This window comes from Gracilinanus agilis, chromosome 6, assembly GCF_016433145.1.
Source record: "Gracilinanus agilis isolate LMUSP501 chromosome 6, AgileGrace, whole genome shotgun sequence".
NCBI lineage: Eukaryota > Metazoa > Chordata > Mammalia > Didelphimorphia > Didelphidae > Gracilinanus > Gracilinanus agilis.
In genome coordinates, this window is record NC_058135.1 from 49,453,074 (window position 1) to 49,466,998 (window position 13,925).

A 13,925-nucleotide genomic window follows, 5' to 3' on the forward strand; every position below is an offset into this window, starting at 1 on the left:
TATCTATCTATCTATCTATCTATCTATCTATCTATCTATCTATCTATCTATATGTATATATATATACATATATATATAGAGAGAGAGACAGACAGACAGACAGACAGACAGACAGAATATGAATTCATATTATATATGAATCCAGTACATATGACATTTGACAAAAATCTTATTCCGGTAATAGAACATCTGATAAATTCTTGACTTCTGAAATAATAATCTCAGTTCTCAGAAAGTAGTAAACTGATTTTCTGGACTCAGTTCTGACCACTAAGAAAGACGTGATTGGTGATGTGGAAACCCTGGAGCCCTTGAGAGAAAGATTACTGAGAAGATTAACATGTGCGAAGAAGGGACTTTTACTCTCCACCATTACCAACCATCACTAGTGGAGCAGGCAAGCCATCTGGGCTGAAGTAGCAAGGCATCCTGAGAGAAAGATATAGGATACCATGTGCAAGACAGGTGATACCTGTAGGAAAATATATGTAAGGTAATGGGGTCACCAGGGATATTATACTAAACTAAGTGGTTTGTGGGAACACACTTTAGGATTTATGAGAGACTGGACCAGGGTGAAGAGACCAGAGTTTACTGGATTTCCACAGGAATGGCAGTTGATCTTAACTGTCACCCAGCTTCCACTAGACCAGAGTATAGTAACAGGCTAACAAGGTAAAAGGGACTTAACAGCTTTAATTATGTTAGACTAAAAGGTGGGAAAGGATTTCTATACTTAAAATCTAAAGGATAAAACCACAGGGCAATGGGAGGACTTATTCTACTCTAACTTAGTGATCTAAACTAACAGGGCCCAAGGAGCTATAAATGGAGTCTCTGGGTTTCTGCCTCAAACCTGGAACCTGCCAGGCTTGAGTACAGATCTAGGGGCTTTGTGGCTTTGGGATTCTCACTGCAATCCACTGATGATCTCTGGATGCCAGGAGCTAAAGTTGTCTCAGGAACCAAGTAGAGAGGGTTCTGCTTGAAGCACTGTCCTCCAGTTTTCAAACTTCACCTCTTCTCTTGGCCCTGTAAATCTTGTCCTTTCGCTAGATGACACACCACACAGGATCCCAGGGGAAATCAGGAAGCAGGGTATCCTTTGCTCTGAGGTCTCCCAGGCTGGCAACAGTTTCTTGCCCACCACTAATGGAGTCCACACTCAGGGCACAGACAGACTTCCTCCCTCATTCAGCTCCAGCTCCTTCCTGCTATGTACAACTTAATCAATACCTAATCTAATCTTCCTCACAACATACCACTACTAACCCCTTCTCTCAAACCCAGGTGAAAAAAAAACAACAACCCAGATGCAAGATTCCTGGGATAGTAGAATCCCTCAAGACCACCAGCCCTACTTTCTCGCTAGCTCCCACAACCAATGTCAAGAAGGCTAATCTTTGAGGAAAAGGCCAGAATTCCCTTCCTTCTACAAACAATAGCTCTCATCAATTGCCAAGGATGAGCAGGTTAATCCCAAGGGCTATGAAAACAGCAGTGTATTCCTAGATCATCACCCCTGCTTCTAGCCTAGCCACCACAGCCAGAAGAAGATTGTCTAGAAGATGTGATCCAGCAACTTCCTCTGCAGGTACTTCAGCTCTGCCTCTATATCTTTAGAAGTCACAGCTACTGAAGACCCAGAAAAAGAAAGTTGTTACTACTAGTATTCTATAAACACCAGCAAAGGTTTTGGTATAAAATGACTTTAAAGAAAATGCATTATGATCTGCTTTCCTGCTATACTCTGAGGATCACTGGACCTTTTCTTCTGTTTTGCAGCTGAAACCTGTATGTGTTGCCTTCCAGAGCAAGGCTGAGGGTCTCATGAGAAAGAAAACTAGCCACTTTCAGAGGAAGAACTGTGGGAGGAGAAATACAGAAGAAAAACAATTACTTGAACACATGGGCTGATTGGGGATATTATTGGGGATGAAGACACTAAATGATAATTCTAGTCCAGCTATCAATAATATGGAATTAGGTCTTAATCAATGATACATGTAAAACCCAGTGAAATTGCGCATCGGCTAAGGTAGGGAGTTAGGGGGGTTTGGAGGAAAGGGAAAGAACATGAAATATGTAACTGTGGGAAAATATTCAAAATAAAAACTAAAAAAACAAGCAAGTAAACAAACAAATAAATAAATGAAATGAAATGAAATAAAATATGAGCTCCTTGAGAACAGGGACTGTCCTTTCTAGTTGTATCCTCAATGCTTTAGCATAGTGGTTTGCCTAAAGTAAGTGCTTCCTAAATACTTTTTCATTCATTCATGTCATCTTAAACTGATGATAAATTCTGGGGAGAGTCAGACCTACAGCTTGGACTTGAGGACTTGGACTATAGAAAGTTCTTAGTAAAGACAGACATGATCCCACAGCAAGAAACCTTCCAAAGGGAGATTGCTCAGGACAGATTCTACATTATGGTCATCTCACATACCCCAAGCATCTTTACATTTTTTGTGTATGCCATCTTGGCATTTTGATTCTTCCACAATCATAGAGTTGTGATAAAGACCCTCTGGGAGAATATTGGACTTAAAGAGATAGGATTTTGTGGCAGTGATCACTTTGGAATTATTTAAAACATTGCCTGGTGTTTGAAATACACATATTCAGATCTTTTCTCCCAGTTCAGTTCTGTTCTCGACTCATAGTCTGTATGAAGCATCTTTTCAAGATATATAGCATTAGAGATGGACTAACTCACTGGACTGCCTTACCAGTTGTGTGTTGGAATGCAGACAATATATTTTCCATCATTCTTCACCTGCTGGGGATTTTCCCAGGAAGTCTCTGTAATACTGTGAGACTCAAAGCAGCTAGTACAATGTCGTCTTATGAACAGACACGGTGGAGATGCTTGGGCATCAATAGGGAATTCTTTTGTTGGGTATCTGAACAGAACATTTCTATGATGTGGAGTTAACACCTTGGATGAGTGCATTTTTCCCTGTTCTGTACCTCGCCAGATGTCATTATTCAGTTGATTATTGAGTGAAGTTAATCTCATGATCACATCTTTTACAGAAAGGTTGTATAAATTTGCTTTAAGCACTAAATCTATGTGCTTGTGATTTTAGTATTTAATAAGCACCTTGAATGAGCAGGAGCCTTCAGAAATGGAACTTTGTTCCATTAAGTTAAATATTGTTTTAAAAATAAGTTTTTGTTCATTTGTTTTGGTTTTTATTAACATAAGTCAGTTACTCTGTAATTTTTTTTCAAGTATAATTTGATCTCATGGTCTCTATGCTAAGTGAGTTATGAGATTATAATGATGAGGTCTTCTATAGAAAATAATCTTCAAAGCCCATCTTTCCCTGTCTGATGTTGTCGTCAAGAATTTACTCAGTGCATTTATTGATGTTTCTCTTAAAAATTTGTTAGAGATAAGAAAGGAGACTATGGAATGATGCCTTCTTAGTTTTTTTTTAAGAATATAGTAGCAATTCATGATCCTTTTCATTGCTTTGCAATCTCCTCTTATATTTTAAAGATATCCTAAATATTGAACACTGAACACATTCAATAATTGCTTTGCCCCTAGGAGTTACTTTTGAATGTGTTTGGCAAATTCTATGCCTTAAGTACTGTAGCTTTCTTTTATAATATTGAGGTTGTGGAATCAATATATGTGTACCCATTATTGTTGCTATTAAAATATATTACCATAAAATGTTGGCAGTTCTGTTCCATTTCACATTTGTTGTCCCCTGTTTTGATTTACAAGAATGTCCTCAAGATGATTCAGCTTAAGCAAGTCTGGTGCCAAATCTCTTCAAGCTTCTTTTCTCATCATCTTTTCTTTTATGATTTGTAATGTTTTAAACATAAATTTACCATCTAAATTGCAGTTACCTTTAGTTGCCACAACTCTCCCCTTAGCAAAGAGATTGTTGGCTGAGGAGGTTTCTGGGTTCTCTAATGTCCTCTTATTGTGGCAGTTGTTTTGTGGTGGTTAAATTTTTCAAGGAAAGAAGTTTAAACAGGTCAGGTTGGAGCTATTGTAACCAAATGCAGTGCTATCTTTTCATCTGTATGCTTTTTTTCACTTTGGTGTTTATCTTGAACTTTGCTCTGACCAGACAGGGCTTACTAACTGTAGATAATTAATTTCCTGTCTGTTTACTTCCATTTATATAGCACTTTAAGGTTCATAAATATAGTTAGCTTTGTTTTTTTATTGTTACTTAGTGTTAGCCAGTTCCAATGACTTCCATTTCTCCCTTGAATATTTGCCAAATCTTGTCATTTCGACTTCTACAAGATATCTTAAAATTTTTTTTGTAATTCTTACCTTCTGTCTGAGAATCAATACTGTGTATTGATTCCAAGGCAGAAGAGTGGTAAGGGCTAGGCAATGGGGGTTAAGTGACTTGCCCAGAGTCACACAGTTAGGAAGTATCTGAGGCCAGGTTTGACCCAGGACTTCCCATCTCTAGGCCTGGTTCTCCAATTGATATCAGCTGTTCATTTTCAGTGATGGTCCTTGGCTATATCTTCCTTTTTTCTTTAAATCATTAAAGACTTTTCCACACTGAATTAAATTAAGCAATCACAATTATCAATTTTTTTTTGTAACTTACCACTTGTAGTCAATTGCTCTAAGAACCTTGAAGTGTTGTTTTTGTTTCTTTTTCACTATAGTTGTAGTTCTTTTCATCAGCATTTTTTACACCAGTTTGTTTTATGCTGACCTTTGCAGAGGGGGTTTCGTTTCCGTTATGTGTGTGAAGGCCCATCCCATGGAGGACTTCCTGGTGCTTCCAGTGAGAAGAACAAGAAATCATATCCACAAGTTAAAGTAAGTGTGCAGTTCTTTTTTCTACAGGTGACTGTTAATTCTGGAAAACCTGATGACCTCTGGGGAGGTCTTCTTAAAATCCACTGTTGGGGGGGCAGCTGGGTAGCTCAGTGGATTGACAGTCAGGCCTAGAGACAGGTGGGGGGGGTGTCCTAGGTTCAAATCTGGCTTCAGACACTTCCCAGCTGTGTGACCCTGGGCAAGTCACTTGACCCCCATTGCCTACCCTTACCACTCTTCTGCCTAGGAGCCAATACACAGAAGTTAAGGGTTTAAAATTTTAAAAAAATGCAGACCCAAAAAACCAATAATAATAAAGTGAAGAAATTATGGGTCAGTCTGCATTCAGACTCCATCAATTCTTTCTTTGGAGGTGAACATCCACGTAGTCTAATGATCTTTTGTTGTATTAAGTGTGTTTATTCATGTAAAAATAAATTTGAATTTCTTATTTTCATAATCAGATGATAGCACCTTGTTATTCATTTTGTGGATGACTTTTTTTTTTGATCTGGATGATATTAATTTGAGTCAGTGGACTTAATACTAAATTGCTGGCACCATTTTGAAAATTTTAGTATTAGTTTCATAATTTAAGAATAGGACTTATGATTATCATCGGAGTTCCTTGAACATAAAATACTTTTGCCTTAGGAAAAACATCCAAGATAAGGGAAAGTCCTCAGTAAAAACTCAAGTGGAGAAGTATGGGTCTAGTTAGTTGGTTTTGCTAATTTTCTCCCTTTGAGGCATTCTTCCCTCGATCCCTCATCTCTAGATATTTCTGCCTTCTTGAGCCCACTCCTACTCTTCCACTGAATTAGATAAGGATCTTATAACATCATTTATCCCTTTAACCAAAACTTATTCAAATCATTCACCATCTTTTTCACATTTGAATGTTTTAAGTCTTCTGTCTCTAATTGTGGAATGATAGGCATCGTCTAATTATAAAACACGGGTTCTTAACATTTTTCATTTCATGGACCCCTTTGACAGTCTGGTAAAATTAATGGAGCTCTTCTCAGCATGTTATTAAGTGCATGAAAACAAAATACATAGGATTGCCAAAGAAACCGATTATATTGAAATGGAAAATTGTGAAAAAATTCAAGAAACAAGTTCATGGTCCTCAGGTTCAAAAACTTCTGTTTTAAAGGAATTCTAGGAATGGCAATGGGACAGTGGCCTCCCAGTTGGGCAGTTCAGAGCCTCACTGCCTATAGTTTCCATTGTCTCAACTTCTTTAGCATCCAGGATTGGACAAGAGCAGGGAAGAGGTAGAGGGTTACTGAAGGACCCCCCCCCCTCCCCAAGTGGGAGTGGGAAAGGGAGAACAGAGAGGAGATTACTAACTGAATGAGTTTAGAGGAGCAGAAGTCAACTAAGTCCTAGAGCTTATAGAGTTGAGAGCTGAGAACCCTGTCTATTAGACAGTAAGAGCTAGCTAAGATCTTGGTTTCTAACGCTTGTGGCCATATGACAGTGACTTCAGAAGTTCTTGGCGTTAGAAGAAACAGTTCATACACTGTAATCGATTATAGTTACCAGAGAGCTAACTGTGAATTATTTTAAAAAACAAAAATTTCATTTGGCAGTGCAGAAGCAAACTAATTAGAGTCTTTTATGTAAATTGCTTACCATTTGTGTGTAATTACCATGTAGTACAGTAATGACTATGATGATTAATGTTTAATTTAGTAATTAAAACTATTAATTTCCCACATACTTCATTTGATTACAAGTTAATATTGTATGCGAATGTGCATATGCTTTAGTGTTCATAGGATGTTGGTCATATGACTTGGATATCCTGCCACACAGTATGATTTACAATTTTGAGAGGGCACAGTAGAGTGCCAGGTTTGGAATCAGGAGGATCTGGGTTCAAATCTGGTTTCAGACACTTCCTAGCTGTGTAACCCTTGGCAAGTCACTTAACCCCCATTGCCTAGCCCTTACTGCTCTTCTGCCTTAGAACCAATACACAATATTAATTCTAAGTTGGAAGGGTAAGAGTTAAAAAAAATTGATGGCGCAGGGGCAGCTAACTGGCACAGTGAATAGAGTGCCAGACCTGGAGTCAAGAGGATTTGGGTTTGAATATGGTCTCAGACCCTTCCTAGCTGTGTGCCCCTGGGCAAGTCACTTAAGCCTGGTTGCCTAGCCTTTTGCCTTAGAGTTGTTATTAAGACAGAAAGTAAGACATAAAAAAAAAGTTAGAAGGAACATAGATCCTGTAAGTATTGGATTTATGCAAGGGGGATGGGACCAAAGGAGCCAGAGAAGGCAGTTGCTGACAGTTGCTGACAGTTGAGACCAGAGAGGATTCTGGAAATTTCTCCTAAGAAGAGAGGAGAGGAGAGGAGAGGAGAGGAGACATCTTCCAGTGGAGAACTGGGAAGAGGGAGGAGGAGGAAAACCCAGCTCAGATCCAGTCCTAAGGGCTTCCTGAGGATCTTTCTTTCAGAAATTGAAACCCTGATTTCCTGATCAAAGCAATTCCATTGCATCTCACCCATCAAGACTTTACCCACCCAGTTAGTTAAGTTTTTGGACTCCATTTTGGGAGCAATCTCTTAGTATCCTTCACCCATTACCCAACCTTGCTGAGAGACACCTTTCAGTCAAAACTTACAATTATAGAAAAGGATAGAAATAGAAATAAAAGGAGAAGGGGCAAGGGGAGAAGCTTAGGAGTGGGAACCACTAGGGTTCTCACCTAAGTGACAGACCCCATAGGAATATCGAAAGGGGCACCCCAAAATCCCTCTGCCCTTCACCCCTTTCCCTAATCCCTGATTTGTGAATAATAAAAGCCATTCATCAGTCAGATAGAATTCCAGAGTGCCTGAGAGACAAGAGAGAAGGGAATCACAGCTTGATCTGGCTGCGTCCATCCTGAAGCTGGCCCACCCGGTGTGAATTTAACTGATTGGGGGGAGGTTTGTGTGAACCCCATCCTTATTCAGGATCAGATTAGGGTACCACATATCTCCTTTTATAGGGAAGCCTCGCCCCTGACTCCTATGGGGCAGCACAACCATCCAGGTCACCAGTTTTGGGGTGATACTTTAAGTCTCCCAGAATATATTCAGCCCCAGGGGAGAGTTGGAAGAGAGACTCACCACATAGACTTTCTCTATCTCCCTTCTATGTAACATCCACTACTGGCCCTTTTTGTTACAATTTTGCCAAAGCCAGCTTAGGTAAAGTACCTAAATAATTCAAAAGGGGGTGGGGAAGCCTCTGTTTGAACCTGATGGCTGCCATTTTTCTCCTATCTACAGCATAGCAAAGGGGACAAACATAGACAAGCAAAGAAAATTTAAAGGCACAGTACCATAGAAATTTTACATTCAAACTGGTACAATGGATGCATCAATGGGGAAAACAATTTGTACCATGATGGGATTTACATTACTATACAACTTTTAGACTATGATTTATAATTTGTGGATGCTAGTGATCTCAGGTTATATAATGGGAATCATAGAAATATATGATTCCTGCCAATGGTTGAAACTAGAAATAGGTCTGGTTTTTGCTTTCATACCAACCACAATTGCAGTAATCATCTCATTCCTTCACTTCTATTGGTCCTTAAAGAATTTAGTGCACAAATTGCTAGGACACAAGGATGATAGCACTGTATTGATAGTGACATTAAGAAAGGAAATAGCAAAGTTACTTGAAGAGAATGCTCAATTGAAAGGGGGGGAAAGGGATCACAGCAGGGAACAAAATAGAAATAGCAATACAAACAGCTGAGGCACATACAGACACAGCAAAGAAAATAGAAGAAGAGGCAATAGCACCAGCACTGCCAGTATTACCAATTATTGATCACATGATTTTGTAGCCAGATTCTGGGTTTCTCCATTTAAAAAGACATAAGCCATTCACTGCTGCAGATCTAGACACCCTAAAACAATGTATGCTTGTCTTCTTCTTAAATCCTTTCAAGACCATAAAATAATTTAAGAGATCATTAAGACCTTTTGATCCCACGTTTTCGGACATTGAAATTCTTCTTTCTGAATTATTTACACCAGCAGAGAAAGCACAATTTATTGAGGAGACCCGTAGGAACACAAACTTAACATCTTGGCCACAATATCATCTAGATCTAGAATTAAACAGTCATCAAAACCTAGTATACCTAAGAAGAGCTAGGGAAGATCTTGTAGAAGCTATGAAATCCTTTGCTAAGCGTCCTGATTCCTGGGGAAAATTCGAAAGGTAAGGCAGTAGATAAATGAGCACCCTTCAACATATTTAGATAGACTTGTGGAAGCTAGGGAAATGATTTTGGGATTCCAAGTCTTAAATGAGACTAACTTGCAGCATATAAGGAGGCAGTTTATTAAGGGCAGTTCCCTACCAATTAGGACATACTTTAATTTGCATTGTCTGGGATGGGAATCATTAAGTAAAACTGCTGCATATGTTCACTCAGGAAATCAGGAAGCCAAAGAATCCAGTAGAGAAAAAGATGATATCATAAAAGATTTAAAGAGGCTAAATCTACCATCAAACAAAAAGAAATAGAGGAAATAAAAAAACCTGGCAGCCCTACATGCATATAAAGCCAGACCTCAGTACCAACAACCCAGACAAACTAGCAATAACTTTAATAACGGAAGGTGTTTTCTTTGTGGAAAGTTATGGCATATAGTGAAATTTTGCCACCTCAAAGCCCAACTTAACAGCAACAACAAAAGAAGCAATTGCATAGGGGCAGCTGGGTAGCTCAGTGGAGTGAGAGTCAGGCCTAGAGACAGGAGGTCCTAGGTTCAAACTCGGCCTCAGCCACTTCCCAGCTGTGTGACCCTGGGCAAGTCACTTGACCCCATTGCCCACCCTTACCAATCATCCACCTATGAGACAATACACCGAAGTACAAGGGTTTAAAAAAAATTAAAAAAAAAAAGAAGCAATTGCATTAATACACACACAAATTCTAGATACAACACTCAAAAGAGAGAAAACAAATATTGTAATCACAATTGTGCATTATCTAGTCAGCATGCTCCCAGCCTGCAGACTATGCAAAAATACATAGTGCAGGGTGGAAAGCCATGTTATTCCCAAGTACTGACGGGAAAACATGATACCTTAGGAGCTAGGAAATAGCCCGGGAACATAAGGGAAAGCCCAAAGGGTGTGGCAATGGGAAAAGATGTAAAAACCCTGATATAAGAGACGTGGGCATGGAAATACACTATGGAGATGGAAAAGCAAAGATAAAATCTAGGGATCAAATAGAAGAAGAGAATCAAATGATCAGGGATGTAATAGAAATCAAAAACAGAATTTATGGGATAAAAGATAATGATTCAAAGAGAAAGGAGAAAAATACACATGCGTGTATACCAGACTTTAAACCAAACACAATGACTATAGCACTAAGAAATGGTAGGGAAATTGCAACATGCAAAGTACCAGTAACCACAGATTTAAACTTAAAATCCTCAACACTTAATGACAAAAACATTCCAGATATACGAGTTCATTGCATAAAGATAGAACATACATAAAAAGATCAACTAATGACAAATCTAAATGCAACAGTTCAAGAGAAAAGCTTAAATGAGTGTTCTGAGCAGTTTCACACAGTTAGGGAATGAGATGAAAGAAAGTGCAAAGCAACTTACAGTAAAAACCATTGGGAAGGAAAGAGCACTGACACAAGCAAACCTCCAAGAGAGTTGGCACATGAAAAGGTTAACAGAGAAGAGAATTGCCTTGACATACTAGGACATTCAAACTTAAACCCAATGGTAAAAAACTTCAAGCCAAAAAAATCTCTGAGAAAAACCTTGATTCAGAAACTTCAAACTTATAAGCTTGTGTTACTTCAGGAATGCCTCCACCTGGAGAGAACTCTAAATGCTTAAGAGATAAGCAAATAGAGGAATCACTCACACAGAACAAGGAATCAATCCAGAAAACAATACAGTCAAGCCAGGGTCACAATCAAGATAACAACATGTTAATGTCATACAGAAACAACAAGGTAGGAGAAGCAAATGCATTGCAAGATCAAAACGCATTGCACTTGGAGGGTCCAAAGCCAAAACAAACAGTAGTCACTTTACAACAGGAAGGGGACATGGGATACAGAGATAGAGGCTCCAATGATACAAGTAAATCAAGAATTCTGGAATTAGGGTTAGCTGTAGCTTCAGCTATCCATTTAACAAACATTTATAGAGCGACTGATATATTTTTCAGGAAAAGGAGAGACTTTTAGAATGAAGAACAGGACTGTTCACTTTTGTTAAGCACTGTGTGGGAGGGACTGAATTAGTTAGGTTTTGCAAGCCATCCTTGTTCCCTGTTGAAGGTGTCGATATATCCCTAAACACTTTTGCTGCTGTTTATAAGAGCTAATTGAATGCTGGATACTGTTTCTGAGAAGGTGGGAGTGGAGGGAATGGCCCTTTCCATCTGCTCTTTCTTTAAGTAAAGATGAGAATGCCATTAACAAAGAACACTTCTTATCTCCTCATGTAAAAATCATCGTTCTTTCCTTTGCTCTCACTCCTTTTCTAGTGCCAGTCCCCAGTGACAGCGACAAAAGAACCCCCCCCTAACTTCTGAGCAATGCCAGGTTTTGGCAGTATCACAATCCTATACCTAATCATTAGGATATACAGTGTTACGCTTTCACCAAATATTTATTGAGCTTATTGTAACAAGCACTGAGGGACAAAAAAAAGTGTGAGTCTCATCCTAACCTTTCCTCTTGGCATATTTTAGAAAATAAATTCATTCGTTCTAAAACTACATAGAATAGGGGGCAACTATATGGCTCACTGGATTAAAAGCCAGACTTGGAGATGGGAGGTCTTGGGTTCAGATAAAAACAGCTGTGGTGACCTTGGGCAAGTCTCTTAACCTCCATTTGCCTTACCTTCCTCATCTGTAAAATGAGGATAATAGTAGTAACTACCACTCAACATTTTTGTGAGGCTTAAATGGGATCTTAATTATTAAATGCTTAGCATACTGCCTGGTACATAGTAAATTACCTGTGAGAGCTATTTTTATTATCATCATCATTCTTTTTTTCAGGTAATAATGCATTTTCACTGCCTAGTAATTCTGTAGCATTGATCATTAGGCACTCTCTGGATAGCATTGTGTGCCAGTTGAAACTACAGTTTCTCTGAAAACTTCCCAGAAAAACTGAATAAAAGTAAACGAGAGGGAAAAGGACAAAAAGGTACAAATACTTTCATACTGTGTGGTGCCCCATGCCCAAACAGTTTTTTATAACACACAGTTCCTTAATGTACAATGAAAATCTCAACTGTGAGATTTTCTGTATTCATTATATATACATATATGTATATAATGCATATTATGTGTAATGTATGTATATAATGTATAATATGTATATAATGAATACAGAAAATCTCACAGTTTAATATTATATATATATATACACACACATATATATATATATATATATATATGTATTAGGGGAGTGGGGTAGTGGCTGTTTTCTTTTTAGTCAAAACCAGAAGCAAAAGAGAAAGTGAAAGCATAAACCAAGAACTAACAGGCAGGTTTCTATGAAATAACCCATCATTTGGAAGAAACCTCAGAACAGGAGAAAACAAGCAGACTCCAGCTTGTAAAGAAAGCCATTGCCCTTTGGTCCTTCCCACTGCCTGTCTTTGCCATCATCCCTCAGGACAGAAAATTGACAGGGGCTGGGGTGGGAGGGTGGGAGGGTGGGAGGATTGGGGGGAAGGCTTTGCATTTAGGAAAAAGACATCACGATTCCAGTGATATGCCTCTCTTGTTCAAGCTTTCAGATCCAGCTTACAAGTAAAGGATCATTTCTCTTGGTCTTGTTGAATAACAATGGTTTATGTTTTTATAGCAGCTCACAGTTTTCACAGAATTTTCCACATTCTTTCCTGATAAGAGTAGTCAAGGTAGGAATTGATTCTTGCTGAGGAAAGTAAGACCTTGATTAAATGATTTGCTCTTGTCCATGTGACATGCAAGGGATTAAGTTGGAACTGGTTAGGGGACAGGCCTTCCTGCTTCTTGAATTATGTTGACAACGATCTCCAGTGACAGTGATAAAAGTAAACCCCCAATTTCTGAGCAATGCCAGGCATATGAACATTCTTATTGAAAAAAAGATGTTAATCTAATGCAGGAGGATTTCTATTTTATTCACTCTCTATAAGATGCTGTGCTAGGCACTAGGACAGGGGTTCATAATCTGAAGCTTTTTTTAAAAAATTAAGTTCAATTAATTAATTAATTAATTAAGAATATTTTTCCGCAGTTACATGATTCATATTCTTTTCCTCCCCTCCTCTTCTCCCCCTCCCATAGCAAATTCCACTGTTTTACATGTATCTGATCAAGACCTACTTGATATATATTATAATATATTATTATTATTATTATTATTTGCAGTAGAGTGATCATTTAGAGTCTACATTCCCAACCATAGCCTCATTGAACCATGTGATAAAGGAAATGTTTTTCTTCAGTATTTCTACTCCTACAGTTCTTTCTCTGGATGTGAATAGCGTTTCTTTCTCAAAAGACCCTCAGAATTGTCCTGGATCATTGCATTGCTGCTAGTAGAGTGTCTCAGTCTCTGTATGTATCCTTCTTCCAGTTCTGCTCCTTTCACTCTACATCACTTCCTGGAGGGATTTCCAGTTCACATGGAATTCCTCCAGTTCATTATTCCTTTGAGCACAATAGTATTCCATCACCAGCTTATACCACAATTTGTTCAGCCATTCCCCAATCAAAGGGCATCCCCTCATTTTCCAATTTTTTGCTGCCACAAAGAGTGCGGTTATAAATATTTTTTGAACAGGTATTTTTCCCTATGATCAAATGGCAGGCAATCTTTTAGCACTCTTTGGGCATAGTTCCAAATTGCCTTCCAGAATGGTTGGATCATTTCACAACTCCACCAGCAATGCATTTAGTGTCCTAATTTTGCCACATCCTCTCCAACATTTATCACTTTCCTTTGCTGTCATATTAGCCAACCTGCTAGATGTGAGGTGGTACCTCAGAGTTGTTTTGCATAATCTGTAGTTCTTGAACTTTAAATATA

The 13,925-nt window shown here is 38.6% G+C and overlaps 1 protein-coding gene across 1 annotated transcript in view; it reads left to right on the top strand.

The window, feature by feature from the left end:
• NFKB1 (nuclear factor kappa B subunit 1) overlaps positions 1–13,925 on the top strand; it is a 141,449-nt gene that overhangs the window by 24,093 nt on the left and 103,431 nt on the right. Inside the window, exon 4 of the mRNA XM_044681629.1 lies at positions 4,718–4,816. Within this exon, the coding sequence (XP_044537564.1) occupies positions 4,718–4,816 (99 nt within the window). The remainder of the gene's footprint in view (positions 1–4,717; positions 4,817–13,925) is intronic.